Below are 21,319 nucleotides of genomic sequence, written 5' to 3'. Positions count from 1 at the left end.
TCTCCTTGCCCCGCTCCGCCCGAGGGCTCCGCGACCACCCCGGCGCTCAGCAGCCCCGCGGCCCGAGCGGCCGCCGCCGGCCCGGAGACGCCCCCTGGCCCACGCCCCCGCGTGGCCCGGCCCGGCGAGCGCGAGCGGCTGGAGGAAGAGGAGGAGGCGGCGCCGCCGGGACGGCCTCCTCCCCGCCCCTCGCGTCTCCTCCCCGAGCCACCGGGAAGGACAAGGGGACTGGGCACGGGGACCCCGGCCAGTGAGCGCCCGCGCCCCGGGGCCGCCCTTTGCGCGCGCTCGTCGCGGGAGCCCGGGGCCGGCGTCGCCGCACATGGTGTTGGCCGCAGCCATGAGCCAGGACGCGGATCCCAGCGGCCCCGAGCAACCGGACAGAGATGCCCGCAGCGTGCCGGGTGCTCCGGCGCCCCCCGGGCCCCCCGGGCCCCCCGCGGCCCCCGCGCCCCCGGGCCCGAGAGGGATGCCGCCGCCGCCGCCGCCGCCCCCAGCCGGCCTGCCGCAGATCATCCAAAAGTAAGAGGAGGGGAAGGGGAGAGGGGACCGGGGTGTGCTGGGGGGGGGGGACACGCCCCGGGCGCCCGTCTGTGGCTGCACCTCCCCGTGGCTGCCGACCCGGGCGGCCGCCTTGCGCCCGGAGTTCCCTCGTCCGCCCTCGGCAGAGTCGCCGTCGTTCTGGCTGTCGGTGAGGCTGCGGACCGGGCCGCCGGGTTGTCGGGGGAAATGCTCTGGTTATTCCCGACCCCCTTTTCTCCAGGGACGTTACCGCGTATTTTGAGCGCTCACAGCTCCGACGGGGGCGGGGGCGCAGGGTCCCGAGGCCGCTGGGATGTCTGGGAGCCGCGCGGGAGCCTGGCGCGGCCGCCCTTCGCGGTGCCCCGGGGCCGTGTCAGCCCGCGCCACTGGCGGGAAGGATGGGGACGGCTCGTACACGCCGCAGTTCGCTTTGCCCTGCAAGCAGCGTCTATGCTTTTCAAGAAGGCCCTTGCGGAGAGGAGTCGGCCGCCGCGTCACGGGGCTGCGTGCACGGTACTCGCCAGCCTGCGACCGCGCTGCGGTGCGAATCCCTCGGGCTGGCCTTCCAGGTGCGGGAGTGGGTTGGGGTGGGCAGCAGGCTCCCAGAAGGTCTCTCAGCCCACTTTGGGGGGCGTCACAGGAAAACGGGACGTCTTCTTCGTCCTTTGGAGACTTTGTGTGATAGTTTGAGGCCTAGGATGTGGGTTCGTTTGAAGGATCTGTATCCTGAAGGCTTCCCTCCCCTTGTGCAGAAGTCAAAACTAGTTTAAGAAGCGCAGGAAAGTCTAAATGGTGAGCGTCTGGGTGAAACCGACGGTGCTGGGGAAAGGCACACAAGTACAAAAAAATCAATCCTATGGAACAAAGGGGGGGGGGGGGCTGGTTTCCAGCGCTGCTGTATTGATACTTTGAGTTACACAAACGTTTGAAAATGCGGTAAGTGACATAACCAGTGGCGGGTTGTAAATGGAAGTAAATGGCACTTAATTAACCGTTTTAAAGACTGACTTTAGAAAGAATAGAGAGCATGGTGAAGATTCAAGTTTGACATCAAAAAATGCCAGGATCATATTTCTGAACAAAATGGTTCCCCCTTTTTTGACTGGTGGAATGCTGAAGTTTCCATTTGTGACAACGTTCTGCCTTCATTCGATTTTATCTGTCAACTACTAACAAGTTGCTAACTACTTGAGCATGAAAATAATTTGTCCTATCTTTTGCAAATTATTTAAGCCAAGATTTAACTAAATATGACAGTTTAAGGACATCATTACTTAAAGTGTATCTTTAGTTCTTAATATAAATATAAACTAACAGAGAAGTATGTTTAAAGCTTAAAGTTTCTTTACTAAAAAAAACACAAAAAACCAAAAACCTAATTGACCCGTTATTAATTGGAGGACATCTAATGCGCTTCCTACCAGGCCAGTGTTTTGTGGCTTGAGATTAGGCTACACATTAAATTTATTGAGTTTGCTTTGGCATTGTAATCACCGTGTATTTTCCTGTCATTTACTTTTAATTAGGGAAAATGCTAGGAATTTTATGTTCATGGAAATATCTTTGTAGATAGGTGTCTCATGTACTCCATTAACTCTACTTTGAAAATTCTGTCTCTGGAATATCTTACTTTAGTAGATAAGAGCTTTTCAAAGATGACCCCTTCTGCTAATAGCCCAGGATGGAGACTTCAAGAAGCCTGATGGCTCTGCCTCGTTTTGCATTGGTGACAGATCAGTGTTCGGGGGGCCAGGTTGAAGGCTGGCGAATGTGCCCATGGGATTGGATGTTTGTGCACTTCTGTTTCAAAAACGTTCTTCATAAGCATGATTTGGGGTTTGCTCGCCTCAGAACCCACTGAAATTGCGCTAGAACCAGGCATAACAGGGCAAATGCCATCTTTAATGCGTTGAAACTTGAGCTGGTTATTTTGAAACTACGTTTGCATAATTTAATCTGAGCAACCATTTTTAATGGAGTTATGAGGTGCTGTTTGCATGAGCCTTCTTCGAGAAAACGTAGTGGGGAGATGGCCCTCCGCCGCAGACTAGACTGCCCGCATCTTGATTGAGAATTTTGTGAACCCAGAGCGTTGCATGAAATTCTGCGCTAGTGGATCGCATATTTCATACATTTTATTGGGGAACCTCTGTTTATTCTAGCTATTTTAGTGCGATCATTATGTAATTCGTAAGCGGAGAAGTCTTGAACTCTTTCAAAATGATGAAGATATCAATGTTATTCGTGTGTGTAGCGTGTAAGGATTACAAGAATTGTTTTCGCTTTTTAACGTCTGTGTTTAGTGGTTTTCATTTTTATCGGTTTGCATTTTGGATGAAGTCAAGGGCTTTGATAAAATAATAGTCATGATCGTAATAAAAGCCTGTTCCTATTCACGTATGTCATATTTGGTCTTGGAAAAACTGCTGTTTAGTACGTTTAAGTAGCTAAACACATGGAGTATGACAATGAAAATAATGAGATTGATTTTGGTATTTGTTTTACGGAAGTCAATCTCCGTACTCATGAAGAATGCATCGAAAGTTATTTTCGGTAGAGTACTTTTGTTCTACTCAGGTATATTTAGTTTTCTTATTACTATGTTCTTAGTTTCTGTCAAGAATTGCCCATGACCTTTCTGCTCCTATTAACCCCTGACTCCTGGCCAATATTGGCATCACCTGTAAAGATTATCAGCCATGTTTAGACACATAACCAGTATCTTGTAAGATCTTTTTTTTTTTTCTTGTAAGATCTTTGTTTTAAACTTACATTCTCTGAGTTGGCAATGTGAAGATATTATTGGGTAAAATGCAAAACATTATATAAACCATTTGGGCAATAAAAAACATACACTAAGAGGCAATTTAGGATGAGTTTAGGAAATCAGAATAATTTGATGACTTAAAATATATATATTCTGCATATTAGCAGAGGTAAGCTAACGTGGAGTGATGTGTGTTGGCGAATATTTTATACAGACTTATCTCCTTAAACATTCACAATATTTTATTGCCAAAGGTATTTTATGTTTTAACTTTGTGCTTTCAAATCAAACCTAATTCTTGATTTGTGAGCCGTTATTTATTAAGCTTGATGAACAGCATAAATGAAATTTAGGATGTAAATTTTAAAACTTTCTTCCAAGTGGAAATAGAGTCAGTCAGCTCTGTGTGAAATATCTAAGTCAATTGTCGGATGCACCTAAAAAGTGTCACTAATTGTGACAATTAGCCAAACAAGCGCACACACCTTCTGTGAGGTGAACACATAGGTGATTTTCCGAAGTTACTTGACTTGCCGCAAAATATTACTACCTAATGCATGACATCAGATCGTACATTTGAGTATAGGTGAGTTATTCTATTTCCTTTCCAGATTATTTTGAGAAGTAATGAATAAAAATCAATTATAAAAATAAAAAAAATGTTTTGGCTTAGCATTTGATAGCTAGTGTCATCTGCATGCGTTGGTGACTTAAGAGGATATAAATCCAGCTTTGATTTAAGGTTCATAGTCTTCTGTATTGTGTTAGGACACTGGCTGACTATTTTCAGAGCCAAGGCTCCCCTGATTCAGTATAGAAAATGTTATAAGTAGTTATCCTGCCCGCAGATAATTTTATAGACATTCTGCATTTGGAGGGATCTCCATGTAACTCTGAAGGAATAATATGCAGGCAAGTTGTGTATGATGTCCACACGTTTTGATGGGAATACTAACAGTTACATCCAGAATTGGGGAGGAAATAAGAATTTGCCAGAAACGGACATTACCTCACACTCATACTTGGTCCTTTTCTGGAAAAAGGATGGAATTTCTAACATCTGTGCTAGTTTCTAACATCAGTTTGAGTCCATTTTTAGGGAAAACAAGGATTCACTTGTAGAAGGAATTTTGAAAATCTTGAACACAGTCTTAAGCCGGACGTAGGACGAGTATTCAGCAGGAGAAAACATCTGAGAGGATTAAGTGTTTACCCAAAACAGGGAAGGAGAGAGTGGATTCTTTTCTCAGCATTCTGAAAAGTTTCTTTGCTTCTCTAGAAAGGTATTTTTTTTCCCTTAAAAAAATCATGCTTTAAGGTTTGTTGTGATAAGTATTTTTAGATAGTAAGAATAGCCACCCAGTTATGAGTTTTTTTCAAATTGCCAAAGAGATCAGTATTATGAAATGTAGTACATTATTCCCATTAGTCATGGTAAGTGGCTGTACATATGGTGTACCCAGAGCTGTTTTAATGCCAGTGCTGTGGGGGCCGGGGGAAGAAAAAATTATCACCCATTTTATTCTTCTATCCACTTATTCTTTTGCTACCTCCTTAGAGTTTGTCATATTAATAATTTCAAAAGCCCAACTGTCTGTTGGAATGTAGATTCTGATCTGTTAATATCTCTTTGCCTGTCCTTATAGTCACCAGGGGGAAAAAAAAACCCACCAGGATTGAGTCGCAGTGAAATGATCCCACATTTTTCTGTTTCTCTCTCTTTCTCTGATTTATTTTTCTTGTGGCGGCAGGTTTCTTGATTCCAGTTAAACTGATATTTCTTCCCTGCCTATAAAGCTAATCCTTAAGTAAACAAACGAATATAGCTCAATTCACAGCACTGATAAACAAGAATCTAAAAAATGTTAGGAACTGGGGTCTGAGGGATAGAATTAAAATGGACTGAACTAACACAGAAAAGCAAGAATGGAAGAAGCTTGAGAAAGTGGAAAACTCCAGAGAGATACTGGGAAGCAGGACACCCCTCTCCCTTCCTCCACCCTGGTCCCTCTGCCAGACAAAAGCTTGAAGGGGTCTCCTATGTCACAAAATCCCTCTTAATCTGATTTTTATTTCCCGCCACAGTAATTATCTTGTTTAGGATGGTCTAACTGATATAATCTTGTATATTTTAACAGGGAAAGTTGCTGTTGATCCACAGCTGGTAGGAGTAACTGGTAGCTGTGTTTAGAATAGTGCATTGAGAAGTTTTGCAGAAAGTAAAGTGATCCGTATCCCAGAATCAGAGCAAAGACAGTAATTAGTGGTTTGTAGAAGGGAGCAAATGGCAGTTCCCTTTCTGGTTAATGAACCTGGCTGGATCTTGCCTGATATGTGTGATATACTGGAAGCCTACTATTGCTTGTTCCCATCAGCTTGTTTCCCAGTTAGGACTGGGAAATCCTAACTTTAATTAAAAAGGCACATTTTTGAATCAGGAAAGTGATTTTGGTTTTCAACACCACCTACAGGGTGTTGGTGGTAGGCTGATATTTTGCCTGGCTCGATGGGTGGTCACTTTAAATTCCATCCAACTAAGGTTTCAGTCTTAAGCATTTATAGAGAGCAAATCTGGGTACAAGTCAGCCTTGCCAGCTGTTTGAGGAGGAGGTGGAAGGGAAGCCCCCACTCCCCCAGTATTTTGAATATGACACACATATCCATCTAATATGATAAAGTCTTTACAGTGACAGAAGTTACAGCCAAATTAATTGATCTTCCTCTTTCTTACAGTTCCTGCTGGATTTTTAAAATAAGTCCCCTGGTGATTTACAAGGCAACTTCTCCAACTTGCTGACAGCTCATCTGTCAGAGGGATGGTATATATTGATGTGAATGTACTTTATGGGCAAAAGGAGCCGCTCAACAATTTGCACGAGGATGTGTTAGAAACTTACAGTTCAGTTTGGCAAATAAATCTTTCCTGGTCTGGTGTTCAGAAACAGGCTGGGGGTCATGCCTGGGTTTAAGGGTGGTTGTCACCCTATGAAGATAGTTTTCACGCCACTTTTCCCTTCTTTAATGTGGGTGTTTGCTTTAAGGATGCACCAGGGCCATTTGCTGCTGCCCTTTCTATGCACCTGCTTTCTCCCAATCACACTAATGACCCATCAGTTCTCAGTTGCCACTTCCCACTCCAGCCCAAACCTGGACTCTGCTCGCGGCTGTCCGCGATATTTAGATATTTCTTAGATATTTCTCACATTTTGCAGCCTGTATTGTCTTTAGGTTGTCTCCCAAATATGTTTTTGGCTCTTATTAGACCTGCCTTTAAACCTGACCTCCAGCGTCATGATGCTAAGGGAGTAGACAAGGCAATCTATGTAGTATTTTAAAGATGTTTTTATTCCACTAAGTTACTTCTTATGGTTTACTTTGAATTTATTACTGAATAAAATGATCTAGGATCTGCCTGGTGTTGCAGAATATAAAATGCCCACCTTTGCTCAAAAGTAATTACAGAGTTTCTGACAAAGAGGGTCAGAGCAGAGAAGAAAACTCTGTACTGGGAGCGAGTGACCTGGACAAGCCAATTGACCTTCTTAATCCTCCCACTCCAGGGACTGGAAATGATCAATGGCAGTTCCTTCCAAGAATAAAATTACGTGGGGACACCTGGGTGGCTCAGTGATTGAGTGTCTACCTTCAGCTCAGGGTATTATCCCGGGGTCCTGGAATGAGTCCCATATGGGGCTTCCTGCAGGGACCCTGCTTTTCCCTCTGCCTATGTCTCTGCCTCTCTCTCTCTGTCTCTCATGAATAAATAAATAACATCTTAAAGAATAAAATTATGTGAATCTCCAGGAATATTGCGGAATAATCATCCAGGTAGAATGGGTCTCCTCTCCTATACATCTGATACAGATTATATCCCTTATCAGTTACATTTTGCCATAGCCATAGGTACACATTTGTGAGGTTGCTCACACATGAAAACAACAATAATTATAAAAAGAAATAAATGCTTCCTCTAACACTTGCAAAGCATATTTGGATCAGTGTTACAATTTTAAGTCAGAAAAGTAGATAGAAATGTCAGTGAAGAAGCAAATGTTTTATACTGTTTGCTGATCGCTAGAAATTTTTAAAAAATAAAAATAATTATTTTGGGATGTTAATTACTTGGGAAGATCGAAGTGAATATTTGAGTTTGCAAAAATGCAGGAAGCAGATGCAATAATTTTCATTTGTCTAAGTTGGATTGTATTCAACACAGTTTGGTGGGACTGTGTTTGGAGATGGCAGTGTTTTCAGAAGCACAGAAAAGAAACAGGACCTGTGAGTGTCCTTTGGAGTGGGACTGCTCTGACTTGGAGTCCTCAAACCCTGCAAACCCTGTAGTGCAGTCAGTTGGCTGTGTGGGCTGCAGGGCCTCACCCAGACCTCGCGGCCTGAAAGACACTTTCAGAAGAGATCACGGGTGTTCAAAAGCTGAGCCTCAGGCTTCGTCTGTGTGGCCTCCTTGAAGAGACCAAAGTGTTTCCAGACTTCCCAAGGAGGGGGTATCCTCAGGACCCTGCATCCTCAGGTTGAGCAGCGTCATCGATAGACTGCTTATGATGGAGAGCCTTTGATACTTGAAGTGATATATTTTTTTAACCTTCTGCTTAGAAAGGGAATGAGTTGTGCGATTAAATCTTGATTTGTAGGCTTTAAATTAAATACATACTGAGGACGAGCATAAGGATAGTTACTGCAGCATTGTCTAGCAGAGCAAAGATTAGAAACCATGTGCTTTCCAGTTGGGAAAATAAACTGTGTGCATGTAATTCCGTTATCTTGTATTTATGAATATGGAATATGTATTGTGAACTAAAATAAAAATTACAAACAACATGTATACAAGGGATCTCACATTTAAAAAATGTATGTGGGGGATCCCTGGGTGGCTCAGCGGTTTAGCACCTGCCTTTGGCCCAGGGCACAATCCTGGAGCCCTGGGATCGAGTCCCAAGTCAGGCTCCTGGCATGGAGCCTGCTTCTCCCTCTGTGTTTCTGCCTCTCTCTCTCTCTCTGTGTCTATCATGAATAAATAAATAAATCTTTAAAAAAATGTATGTGGATGTATGTGTGGGTGCCTGCAATCCTGGAAAAGCATCTAAAGAACAAACAGAAAGATGCTAATAGTGGTTCTAACTCTAGGTGATTCAATTATAGTGATTTTTAAATACTTTCTATTTTTTCTCAGTCACTGTGTTATTAATTTTATAATCAGAGAAAATAAATATTTCTGTTTTTAAAAAACAAAACTAGAAATAAACATTTCATATTGGTATTACACTGTCTTTAAGATAGAACTGCCCAGGAATGCCTGGGTGGCTCAGGGGTTGAGCATCTACCTTTGGCTCAGGTCGTGAACCTGGGGTCCTGGGATTGAGTCCTGAATCAATCAGGCTCCCTGCAGGAAGCCTGCCTATGTCTATGTGTCGTTCATGAATAAATAAATAAATCTTTTAAAAAAAGGGACAAAACTGTGCATTTGTGTCTTAGACTTTAGACCTGGGAGGCACCTGAGGGCTTTAGCTTTAGCTTTAGCCCAGCCCTCCTGTTTTTCTAGGTAGGGCAAGTGAGCATCAGAGAAGTCAAGTGAATTGTTCAAAGTCACACAGCGAGAATAGTGGTAGGTTAGGATAGAACTCCTCATCTCTCTGTCCATTGTGTTTGCTCCTAGGCTTCCCTTGTAAGTGCCTGGAGTTGGGGAAGAGAAATGGAGAACAATCATAAACTATCCATTTATCAGCTGGCCCTAGTCTGCTCAGATTCCCCAAGGGGACTTGAATAGCATCCTTAGGTATGTTATCACCTCTCTACTCCCCTTCCCCTCACCCCCTTAGGTTTCTCTGCAAATGGCAGTAGACTGGCCTCTCCAGAGCATCTCATACCCTGTTCCATCCTGCCAAACAAGTCAGGCATCACATTTTTTTTTTTGGTCCCTGAACTATTTGAAAGTATTGCATAACTATAGTTTTGTTACCATATCAAAGGAAATTAATCCTAAATAATATTATCTAATGAATTCTAAATTTTTAACTTTTTCCATGTGTCAGAAAAATGTCTCCCAATAGCTTTTTTAAAAAAGAAAACCCTGGCTCAGCTTCACAAGTGCATTTGTTTTTGATGTCTTTCTTAATTTAGCAGCTGCACCCACCTTCTTCTGTTCTTTATGACTGAAGATTCCAGGCTAGTTGTTTTGTAGAATGAGCCATGATCTGCATATCTATATTATTTCCTCACGACTTGATTCAGGTTAAGCATTTTGCAAGAATTTGCAAGGAGTGCTGTGTGTTCCATTAAATTTGGTCCTTTGGTTAATGTGGTCACTGCCAGACCACTTCATTGTAGTGGGACGTTTTTCTCTTTGTGATTGGTAATATGTTGTCTGTGAGAGTGATACTGTGAAACGCTCTGAATATACTGTTCCTCAACAAACTTTCACCCGTAGACTTATCTTTTTTTAAAAAAAGATTTTTATTTAGCTTTTTAAGTAAGCTCTACATCCAACATGGATTTGAACTCATAACCCTAAGATCAACAATCCTATGCTCTACAGACTGAGCCAGCCGGGCACACTTTGTGGTTTTATCTTTGAATTTGGCCATATTTTTAAAAAGGCCCTTCAATGAAATGTGGAACTAAAATGATAAATAAATATCCCTTTAGAATGGATTGGCTTGGATCTATAGTTAAAATCAGTTGGCCTTGCAAATATGTGTGCATTGTACCAGCCCCTGGGTATTATCTGGAGACTCTGGATTTTTCTAGTCCTGACTTGCTAGGAACTTAACTGATGGGCCAGCCACTTCCCACTTAACGTTTGCAGTAGGCATTTTGTCATGGGCTGCAGTACTTTTTAATGTCCATATAGAGTAAATATAAATCCCTTTTCATGCTAATGGCATGAATGGATGCTAATGTAATTTTTGCTGTCTCACAGTGTTTTAGGCACCCTCTTGAAGCTAAGTCGGCTCTTTGTACAAACCTTTTATCTTCCTTTTCAAAACACTATATGAAGCTGACTTTAAAAATGAATGATGACTTGCCTTGGAGCCTAAACTGGGTGAGTCCTGAAGCTGGTCTGTGACTACCAGTTTGTTCATGCTTTTTAGATTTAAATTACATAAGCTATTTTTGCCTCTTCCAGATTGGTACTCTTATTTTCATGCACAAAATATGTATGGGTGGGGAGAGTGGTGTGGAGTAGTGAAAAGAATCAAAAGCAAGCCTGCTCTTTGTTCTAAAGTCAGCTTTGCCACTACTAACTAACATGGAGCCTCAGTGTTCTCATCTGTAAAAGGGAACAGTAATAAAGCGAGCTGCAACTAACATTCGTTGGGTGCCTCCTGGGTGCCACCTACTATTCTAAACACATTGTGTATGCTTAGTCCATTTAATCATTTAACCCAACTATAATCCTGTGAGGTAAGTGCTGTTATGCCCATTTTCACAAGTAAGGAAATCAAGTCACACACGAGGACTCAACAAAACTAAGGAAAATAGTATTTACGAAATAACTGGTGGTGTGAGGTTGGGGGTGAGGGAATGTTCTGTAAATGAACGTGATCATATCTCTGCATAAATATCTGTGTCCTCAAAATCATTTATAGAAAACCCATCACTTACAAAGAAAATATTATAAAAAAGTTGTTGAAATAAATCTGAAGTAGGTCAAACTGAATTTAAGATAAACTCAACATTCCAGTGAAAAACATTCCTTCCAGTGTCTTTTTCCCTTGCTCTTTTTGTTGTCACTTTAAGTGTGCCTTTTGCTTTAAAGTGAAATCCATATCCCAATTTAAATTCCATGAGCACATCAGACTCTGGCATTTGATTTGCCGTCTTACTCTGCTTGTTATGCATGTTAGACAAGACCTGAATTTGATGCTCACAGAGAGTATATAAACACTTATAATCCTCTCAGCATGTGCTAAAATCATAACAGATACGATAGTTTGATTTGCAAAGAGAGCGTCTGCCAAGTCCTACCACACCATTTTTAAACCAATTCAAAAAACCAGGATTCAGCAATGATTAAAGTATCCTAGGCTCCTATAAATAGCAAGAAGAATTCCTGACTTGAAACGTGGCAACATCAAGCTTGCTTAGTCTCCACCAGACATATGGTGAATGGTCTTAGCAGACTTGGTCACAGGTGTTCTTTTGCTTTAAGACACCATCGTATGTAGAAACCAGACTTAACAGAGTCAGTAAGTCAGAAAGGGATTGTTTGCTTTTGACCTCTGGAGGAGTTTACAGTAAAGATCCTTTAAACAGTTATTCCTCAGTGTATTTCAAATAAAAACTAAGTCTAAGAATCAAGAGGTCCGGTGATAATTTTTGAAACATTTGTCTTTTTTTCTGTTTTACAGATGTATAATTGAAATATACTAAGCTGTACATGTTTAAAGCATCCATCAAATAATCAAGATAATAAACGTTATATTGCCCAAAAGTTTCTTTGTGCCTTTTATAATTTGTCCTTTGCTCTTTCCCTTAACCCTCTTCCCTCCCAGGCAACTCCTGATCTACTTTCCATCACTATTAACTGAGTTTTTGCATTTTCTAGGATTTTATACAAATGAATCAGAGTATTTTTTGGGGATTCTTTCACTCAACATAATGATTTTTTGGGAAATATTTTTTTTTAAAGATTTTACTTATTTATTTATTCATGAGAGACAGAAAGAGAGAAAGAGGCAGAGGCAGAGGGAGAAGCAGGCTCCATGCAGGGAGCCCGAAGTGGGACTTGATTCTGGGACTCTGGGATCACACCCTGGGCAGAAGGCAGATGCTCAACTGCTGAGCCACCCAGGCACCTGGGAAATAATTTTTAAAAAATTTGTGACAAGATACATGTAACATTTACCATTTTAGCTTTTTTTTGAAGATTATTTATTTATTTATTCACAAGAAACACACAGAGAGAAGCAGAGACATAGGCAGAGGGAGAAGCAGGATCCTCGCAAGAATTCTGCCTGATGTGGGACTCAATCCCCAGACCCTGGGATTATGCCCTGAGCCGAAGGCAGATGCTCAACTACTGAGCCACCGGATGTCCTCTATTTTATTTTTTAAATTTATTTTTATTTTTTAAAAGTAATCTCCATGCCCAATGTGAGGTTCGAACTCCTGAGGCTGAGATCAACAGTCATATACCCTGCTGACTGAGCCAGCTAGGTGCCCCCATTGTAGCTATTTAAAAGGTAGTTCAGGGGATCCCTGGGTGGCGCAGCGGTTTGGCGCCTGCCTTTGGCCCAGGGCGCGATCCTGGAGACCCGGGATCGAATCCCACATCGGGCTCCCGGTGCATGGAGCCTGCTTCTCCCTCTGCCTGTGTCTCTGCCTCTCTCTCTCTCACTGTGTGCCTATCATAAATAAAAAAAAAAAAAAAAAAAAAAGGTAGTTCAGTGGTATTTAGTACATTCAAAAGGTTGTGCCACCATTACCATAATCTAGTTCCAGAGGATTTGCATCACCCCAAAGGAAACCCTGTCCCCATTAAGCACTTATTCCCCATTCCGTCTACCCCCCCTTCCCCCAGGCCCCTGGCAACAATTAATCTGTTTTCTGTCTTTCTGGATTTGCTTATTTTGGACATTTTTTGTAAATGGAACCATACTATATTTGGCCATTTGTATCAGACTATCTTTCACTTAGCATAATGTGTGTGTGTGTCTTTCAGATTTATTTATTTATTTATTTGAAAGAGAGGTTAGAGTGGCAGAAGGAGAGAGAGAATCCTGAAGAAGACTCCCAACTGAGCAGGGAGCTTGAGGTGGGGCTTGATCCCAGGACCTTGGGATCATGACCTGAGCCAAAATCAAGAGTTAGCTGCCACCCAGGCAACCCCTAGCATAATGTTTTTAGGGTTACTCCATGGTGTAGCCTGTATTACTACTTCATTCCTTTTTATTGTTGAATAACATTCTATTGTACAAACAGACAATTTTTAACTTTTATCTATGTATTGGTTGGTGGATGTGTTTTTTTTTTTTTTTTTTTTTTTAACTTTTCGACTATTGCGAGTGGTGCTGCCTGAATATTTACAAGTTTTTGCTTGGACATCTGCTTTTAATTCTTTTGGAGATATATCTGGGAGTGGAATTGCTGAGTCATATGGCAATTCTGTGTTTAATTTATTGAGGAACCTCTAAGTTGTTTCCCAAAGTAGCTGCACCATTTTATATTCCCACCAGCAACTAATGAGTGTTCTGATTTTTCCACAACCTTGCCAGCGTTTATTTTCCTTTTTTTTTAAAGTTGTGGCCATCCTAATGGGTATAAAGTGGCATGTCATTGTAATTTTGATTTTATTTCCCTAATGACTAATGATATTGAGCATCTTTTCTTGTGCAACAAGACCATTTGTATATCTCCTTTAGAGAACTGTCTATTCAAGTCCTTTGTTCATTTTTAAAAAATTTTTATTTTATTTTATTTATTTATGATAGGCACACAGTGAGAGAGAGAGAGAGAGAGAGGCAGAGACATAGGCAGAGGGAGAAGCAGGCTCCATGCACCGGGAGCCCGACGTGGGATTCAATCCTGGGTCTCCATGATCGCGCCCTGGGCCAAAGGCAGGCGCTAAACTGCTGCGCCACCCAGGGATCCCCTTTGTTCATTTTTAAATTTAGTTGTTTACCCTTCTTTGTGAAATTGTAAGGGTCCTTTATAAATTCTGGATACTAGCTCCTTAGCGGATATGTAATTTGCACATATTTTTTTCCCATTCTGTGGGGTTTCCTGCAGCCTATGATTTTAAGGTTTATTCATTTTTTTTTGCATATATCAAAAGTTTGGTCCTTTTTATTGAGTGGTATTTCACTTTATGGATGTATCGTAATGGTTTATCCATTTACCTGGTTGATGCATATTTAGGTTATTTCCAGGTTTTGGTTTTTAACAAATAAAGCTGTTATGAACATTCCTTTATAAGTATTTATGTCCTTGGGTAGTTTTCTTGGGTAAATATCTAGGTCAATGATAGTTTAATCTTTTAGGAGCACGGATTTTTTTTTTAAATTTTTATTTATTTATGATAGTCACAGAGAGAGAGAGAGAGAGGCAGAGACATAGGCAGAGGGAGAAGCAGGCTCCATGCACTGGGAGCCCGACGTGGGATTCGATCCCGGGTCTCCAGGATCGCGCCCTGGGCCAAAGGCAGGCGCCAAACCGCTGCGCCACCCAGGGATCCCAGGAGCACGGATTTTATACATAAGAGTAATTTTTGGGTGTAAGCACCTTGGAATTTTTATTATTGGGTCTTTGAACAGAACATGATAAATATGACACTTTGAGGTGTTTAGAGAACACACACTTTTTCATCTTTATTTTCAGGATTAGTTACTCATCAACTTAGTTTCTCTTTTTTTTCCTTTTGATGAATCTTCCCCCAATAATTTTTCATTTGACAAATAATTATTACTGTGGAAATTGGGTGACAAGATGAATAAGATGACAAAACTGCAGAACTTCAAGCTGGAAGGGACCTGGATATCATCTAATTTTCTCGTTTTATAGAAAAGAAAGCCTAGTCCAGAAGGAAGTCCAGATTTACCAAAGGCCATTCAGCCATTAGAGAAATTAAGTGAGCAGAGGAAACGTACATGCCTGTGAGTGTAATTTTAAGTCTCCTAGTGATGAGGTGTCCACAGACGTTAATAGCACTGGGCTTGAGTGAATGGCACCATATTGCTGCTGTGCTGAGGGCTTGCAGGGCATGTTTTCCCTCCTAGCTTATTCCATTTAATTCTTCAACAACCCCCTAAAGCAGGTAGGGGTTAGGTAATTGCCAGTAGTTCAGGGTTCCTTAATCAGTGATAGGAGAGCCCAGGTTCAGAGCCAGGCCTTTCCTTGTATGCCCTCCTTCCTTCCTGGTGAACCTTTCCCCGCCTCCATGCCGGCTGCTACTGCCTTAATTTAGGCCTCCCAGCTTCTCCCTCTGCCTACAGCTGGGCCTGTCCTCAGATCTTTTTCTTCTCTACACCAGTTTAGCCTTAATCTTGTTGTCTGTTTGCTCAAAGCCCTGTCTTAGCATCTTGTTGTCTGTAGGTTGGGATTCAGACTGCTTAGAAGCCCTTTCTGGATCTGCCCCCACTTAGCTGTCCACGCCTGACCTTCCCGTCTGTCCAGCTGCCTCCTGCTCTCTCTCTCTACACCACCTTTTCTCCTCAACTCAAACATTCCTTTCATCTTTATGGCTTCTGCTGAGACCTCATGTCTTCTAGGGAGTTATCCCTGACTCCACGCAAGAAGGTAGACTGGGTGCCTCTTTACTGTGAAGCCTTGTGACCCCCCCCAGCGGTAGCATTTATTCCATGCTTACCTCTTGCTGATTTCCCCTAAAGACTCCATAAAGTCCTCGAGGTTGGGGCCAGTGTCTTTCATCGTGGTGTCTCTAGCATCTGGCGGGGTCCCTGGCACATAGTTTGGTGCATATATGAGAGAATGTGCAAGTTGACTGCAACTTAACTTTAGATCTGATTGACTTTGTGATGAGAAAAACCACTCAGGATGGTCTCAGGGGTGAGAATTGATATGAGAGCAAAGCTTGGTTTTCTCCAACCTATGTGTTATTCAGCCTGACTGTCTGAGAGGACCAGAGAAACACAAACACCCTGCCTTTATGTTTGCAGAGGTGGCATAAGGGAGACACAGACCTAAGGAGTAAGAAACCCAAGTTGTGGTCTGGCTTTACCTTCAAGCCACTGTGTGAGCAGAGATAGGGCACACAGCCTTGTAGGGCCCACATTTGTTAAAGGAGGACCAGGATGCAGGCTTGTTACAGGACATGAGGTTTGTTATAACCATCAGTGAGATGACATAGGAATATGCTTTGATAAAAATTAAATGCTGAATACACTTGTGTCATAATGTAACCAGGCTTCATCTCCCTCGGCCATCGCTAGCCATGGACCTGATTATGCATTTCAAGGTACAGGCAGTTGCCAGGCTGAGTATCTCCTTCAATCCAAATAGGAGAAATGATGGAAATGGCCACTTAGGGACGCCTGGGTGGCTCAGCAGTTGAGCATCTGTCTTCTGCCCAGGGCGTGATCCTGGCGTCCCGAGATCAAGTCCCACATCGGGCTTCCTGCATGGAATCTGCTTCTCTTTCTGCCAGTGTCTCTGCCTCTCTCATGAATAAATAAATACAATCTTTAAAAAGGAAATGGCCACTTAGAACACCCCTTAAATCCTCTTGCATCAAAGCTTTTAACAGCAAGAGTTTCTGGATCACAAAAATGACTTTTAAGTCCTAAGCAAATAATATGCTCATTTTCAAGCAATTGTTAAAACAACACAACTCAAGACAACTGTGACACCAAGATACTTAATTTGCTATAATGACATTTTAATTGTAGCAATGATAGGACAGTTGACTAGTGGCAGCTGCACAAAGTTGCCCATTTGGCCTTTGAACCCACAGATGCTTCTTTTTCCTCTTCCTGGGATGGTGTCAAGAGGCTTTCAGAATGGTCTAGTGTTTGACATACTGACCTAGGCTGCCCTGTAATACAGCCTCTGAACAAAACTAGGCTGTCCCTAACCCCTGGTAATTGAATTGTTTACGTTTTCAAGAAGGTTGGGAAAGCACCAGAATCCACATATGGCACATGCCCAGGCCAACTTCAAGGAGTTCATGCTGTGAGACCTAAGGTCCTTATGAGGTTGTTTTTTTTTTTTTGTTTTGTTTTTTTCTTACGAGGTTGTTTAAAACAAACCAGGGGATCCCTGGGTGGCTCAGCGGTTTAGTGGTTTAGCGCCTGCCTTTGGCCCAGGGTGTGGTCCTGGAGACCCAGGATGGAGTCCCATGTTGGGCTCCCTGCATGGAGCCTGCTTCTCCCTCTGCCTGTTTCTCTGCTTTTCTCTCTCTCTGTGTCTCTCATGAATAAATAAATAAAATCTTAAACAAAACAAAACAAACACATCAGCAGGGCCTGTGGTGGTGGTTCGATTTGTGCTGTGTGTCCATGATAGAATCAAGCATGCTTTCCATATTGAGGAAAAGAAAATTATTGTGAAAGTGCCGAAGGCATAATCACAGAGTCAGAAAGCTAAATAAACAAATGAAGCTTTTTTGAGTAGTTAAAAGAAAAAGTTGCCCAGAAAATGTTATTGCCCGTGATTTCTCTATGGGACCTTCTCTGGCCACTCTGTTAAAAATTGCATCTTGAGCCTTCCTGTCCAGTCTCCCTGAATTTGTTCTGTTTTAACCATAGCATTTTTTCTCTTAATAGATGGTATGACTTATTTCACTTACTGTTTCTACTGTCTGTGTGGTGTGTCTTCTCCACCCTGCCTGTGTCATGGCAGCTTTCCAGGAGCAGAGACGTTTTATTCAGTGACTAGACCCCCCCATCCAACAGAAGAACAATACCTGGCTCCTGGAAGTGGCTCACTCACTCACTGCTTGTTGGAAGGAATGGCTGCATTGTTATTAAAGATGTCAAGCTTAGACCCTGTTACACAGTGGCATTTGCTGCTTCTCTGAGCCCATCTAGGCTGTGAACCATGTGTGAATCCAGGATCTGAGTTTGGTGCTGCAGGAAAGCAGAAATGAAAGTGCAAGATATGAGAAGACCATAGCTTCTGCTCCTGTGTGATACCTGGAAGTCAGAGAAGGTATGAGACTGGGCTATTCCTCCTGGCCCCAGGCATCAGTGACTTAGTGCTCTGGTCACAGCCTGGCTCTGACAGTGACCAGTCTCGTTGAACTCCCTTTGGCAGAGACCTGCCCTAGCTGTGCATTTGGTGGGATCTTGATATTGGAGGAAGAGCAGAATGGGCTAGAGGTCTCACCTGGTCCCTTGCAATGAGGGTCCACAAGACTAGCCCAGCAGGAGGGGGTTAGTGAATAAATTCTGCTTGTCCTCCCTATAATGAGGACTATCTCTCTGTGCTGTTAGAAAGAAATTTCAGGGATATATTAAGGGGAAAAAGGAAGGTGGAAAAAATATATATAGTTGCTACCTTTTACATAAGAAAATACATATTTTGCATTGTATATATTTTTACATGTATTTTTATATGTACATACATATCTGTGTACATACATACATATACATTGTATACAAAAATATACATATTTTTATGTGTAAAATATACATATTTTACATTATATATAATGTATATTGTATATATGTATAATGTGTGTGTGTGTGTGTGTGTATATATATATATATACTGCTGAGCCACTGAGGTGTCCCTGGTTAGTAGATTCCTGCTAAAACATCAGGTGAAGCTGATGGGAAACTTTATGATGGATGAGTTGGACTGATACATTCAAACCCACTCATCAATCTTAATGCCACAAAAAAGAAAGACTTCAGGTATCATGTACCCACTGAGGGAATGCAGTAGGAACTAAACAGTGCTATCAAAGGTAGAACCTGAATTTGTGCCAGGCTCAAGGTCTAACTGCCAGGTTATAGAAAATATGAGGGGTAGGGGCACCTGGGTGGCTCAGTGGTTTGAGCATCTGCCTTTGGTTCAGGTTGTGATCCCAGGGTCCTAGGATCCAGTCCCACATCAGGCTCCCTGCATGGAGCCTGCTTCTCCCTCTGCCTGTGTCTCTGCTTCTCTCTCTGTGTCTCTCATGAATAAATAAATAAATCTTAAAAAAAGAAACAAAAATATGGGGGGCAGAGGAACATGTCAAAACAATACCATGGAGATAAAAATCAACCAGTTAGAATGTGGGACATCCTTCAGGCCCAAAGACCTAATTTTTTTCAACAAGTAAATCACAAGGATAAGAATAGCAAGAGAGGTTCTCTATAGATTAAAAGAGATTAAAAATACTTATCCAGCCTATAATCCAGTCTGTAATCTTTAATTTATAATCTTTATTTGGATCCTAGCTCAACAAATTAAGAAAAATGTTTAGATTACTTAGAACACCTGAACATACTGGATATTGAGACTAAAAAATGATTTATTCATGAATCATGTGTTTATTTATAGTTGTGGTAATGATATTGTGATTATGTTAAAACTAAAAAATTATTATTATTATTTTTAAAGATTTTATTTATTTATTCATGAGAAACAGAGAGAGAGAGAGAGAGCGAGGAGAGAGAGAGAGAGGCAGAGCACAGGCAGAGGGAGACGCAGGCTCCATGCTGGGAGCCCAATGTGGGACTCGATCCTGGGACTCCAGGATCATGCCCCGGGCTGAAGGCAGGCGCTAAACCCACTGAGCCACTCAGGGATCCCAAAACTAAAAAATTATTATATTTTAGAGTTATATACTAAAGTCTTTATAGATGAAATGATGTCTCTGGGATTGACCTCAAAATAATAGTGTAGGGGGGAGAATGGGTAGGGTATGGAGTAATCAAGATTGACCAACAGTTAATATTGTTGAAGCTAGGTGATAGGTAAATGAGATTTCATTATACTATTCATTCTACCTTTGTGTAGTTAGAACATGTCCCTAATAAAAGTAAAAAAATAATAAATAAAGCCCATCTGCTGAGTCAGTTGGCCAGTTTTGATTTCACCCATCCCTGAATTTGATTTTGGACTGTAGAGTGTGTTCTTGAAATCACACACCTGCAATTGGAAGGGCTAGGATGCTAATTCCATCTGTCTGCCCCAAAGCTCAAGGTCCTCACATCTGACTCTATAGAATTTATGTCCTTCTGTGGCTTAGACTATGGTGGGATGGTTTAGATTGGGGGGTCTCTAGGTTTGACAAGCAGCCATAAGATACACGGGGGCAAAAGCAAAACCAAAGTCAGAACCAAAACATCAGAGTTGGTCTTCCTTTGAAGGAGGGGGAGGCAAGAATATAGGAAGACAGCACTATCTCCCACCTAGACCACCTGAGCCTTTCTTGTTGCACCAGCCTGGGTTTTGGATCGAGAGAGACCTGGGTTGAGGTAGCACAGCCTGTCACTTACTAGCTGTGTGAGTTTACCATTCTGTGTCTCTGTTTCTTCAGTCAACCTCGTCTGGTTCTTGGGAGGATCACACAAGCTGCAAATGTTTACTTAGAAGAGAAAGTAGAAGCTTCGTTAGTTCATGGAGATCCTAAGAATCCTGAAGCTGGGTTGGGGATTGTGCGTTTGGAAGTTCCTTATAGTCTGGAAAGCCCTGTCCTGCCGCAGCCCCAACATCATCCAGCACTTACTTCAGGACCTGGGCTTAGGCTTGTCTAAGGCCTTGTCTAAGTTTGGAATTACCATTTAGCCTCCGTGAGGAGGATCAGGGCTCTAAGGGTGGTGATTTTCCTATCTGGCCATGTTTGAGTTTGTTATGTGGCTTGCTAGCCAACGGCAGCTGGAGAAGATTCCTCTGAGGTGGGTTCATTGCAAAGTCTAGCCAGATAGCTGGAGGCCATCTTCAACTTTGCCATCTTTGAGATCGAAGGGAAAAGGTAAAATTGCTTATCCTTTCTGAGGGGAGCACCACATTTTCTTTTCCTTCTCCCCTGTTTACCTCTTAACCCTAACCCACCCCCCTTTCCTCACTAAATCCTCGAGACACACAGGGCTTCATCCTGGCGAATGTGGTTCTTTTCATGAGCCTTTTAAGAGTTACTGGCAGATGCACTTGGTTGAATCATTTGGTCACCTGGGAAGAATGTAGGAGCCACACCTTGTGGTTTTGATCCCTGGATGTCCAGCTCACTTTCCTCCACTGAATGTGACCTGGTCTACTTGCTGGGGGCTTGGGTGTGAGTGAGCTGCTGGCCCAGGGAGGCTCAGCCAGAGGGAGCCCTGATTTACGAACTGTCCGGATTTAACTGAGGCTACAGCACTTTTATTAATAGAACATGCTGCATTTCCTTTTTATAAAAATATGAAGATCATTGCACTCAGGAAAATGCCTGGTGACTTTCTGTCTTTAGGGCATGTTCATCACCAGGCTAAAATTAAAAGTGAAGTCAGGCTCTTCTTGAGTCTATTTTTAACTGAGTTTAGCATATGAATGTGAACGTGAAGTCTTTCTTTAGATCTCCCTTAACTCAATTACTTACTTATGCCAAGCATCCCGCCTGGAATTCCTGAGCTGTCGCTGGGTCTA

At 42.4% G+C, this 21,319-nt stretch overlaps 1 protein-coding gene across 2 annotated transcripts in view; it reads left to right on the top strand.

The window, feature by feature from the left end:
* Positions 1-275: 275 nt before the first annotated feature.
* The window catches only part of RBM20 (RNA binding motif protein 20), a 190,646-nt gene continuing 169,602 nt past the window's right edge, over positions 276-21,319 (top strand). Inside the window, exon 1 of one of the 2 annotated variants that reach the window (XM_077877654.1) lies at positions 276-522. In XM_077877654.1, coding sequence (XP_077733780.1) covers positions 323-522 — 200 coding nt within the window. In that variant the 5' untranslated portion in view covers positions 276-322. The remainder of the gene's footprint in view (positions 523-21,319) is intronic. The other variant, XM_077877657.1, reaches the window with a different exon arrangement.

Source organism: Canis aureus, chromosome 29 (genome assembly GCF_053574225.1).
Source record: "Canis aureus isolate CA01 chromosome 29, VMU_Caureus_v.1.0, whole genome shotgun sequence".
Taxonomy (NCBI): Eukaryota; Metazoa; Chordata; class Mammalia; order Carnivora; family Canidae; genus Canis; species Canis aureus.
This window is presented reverse-complemented; position numbering and strand designations above follow the sequence as displayed.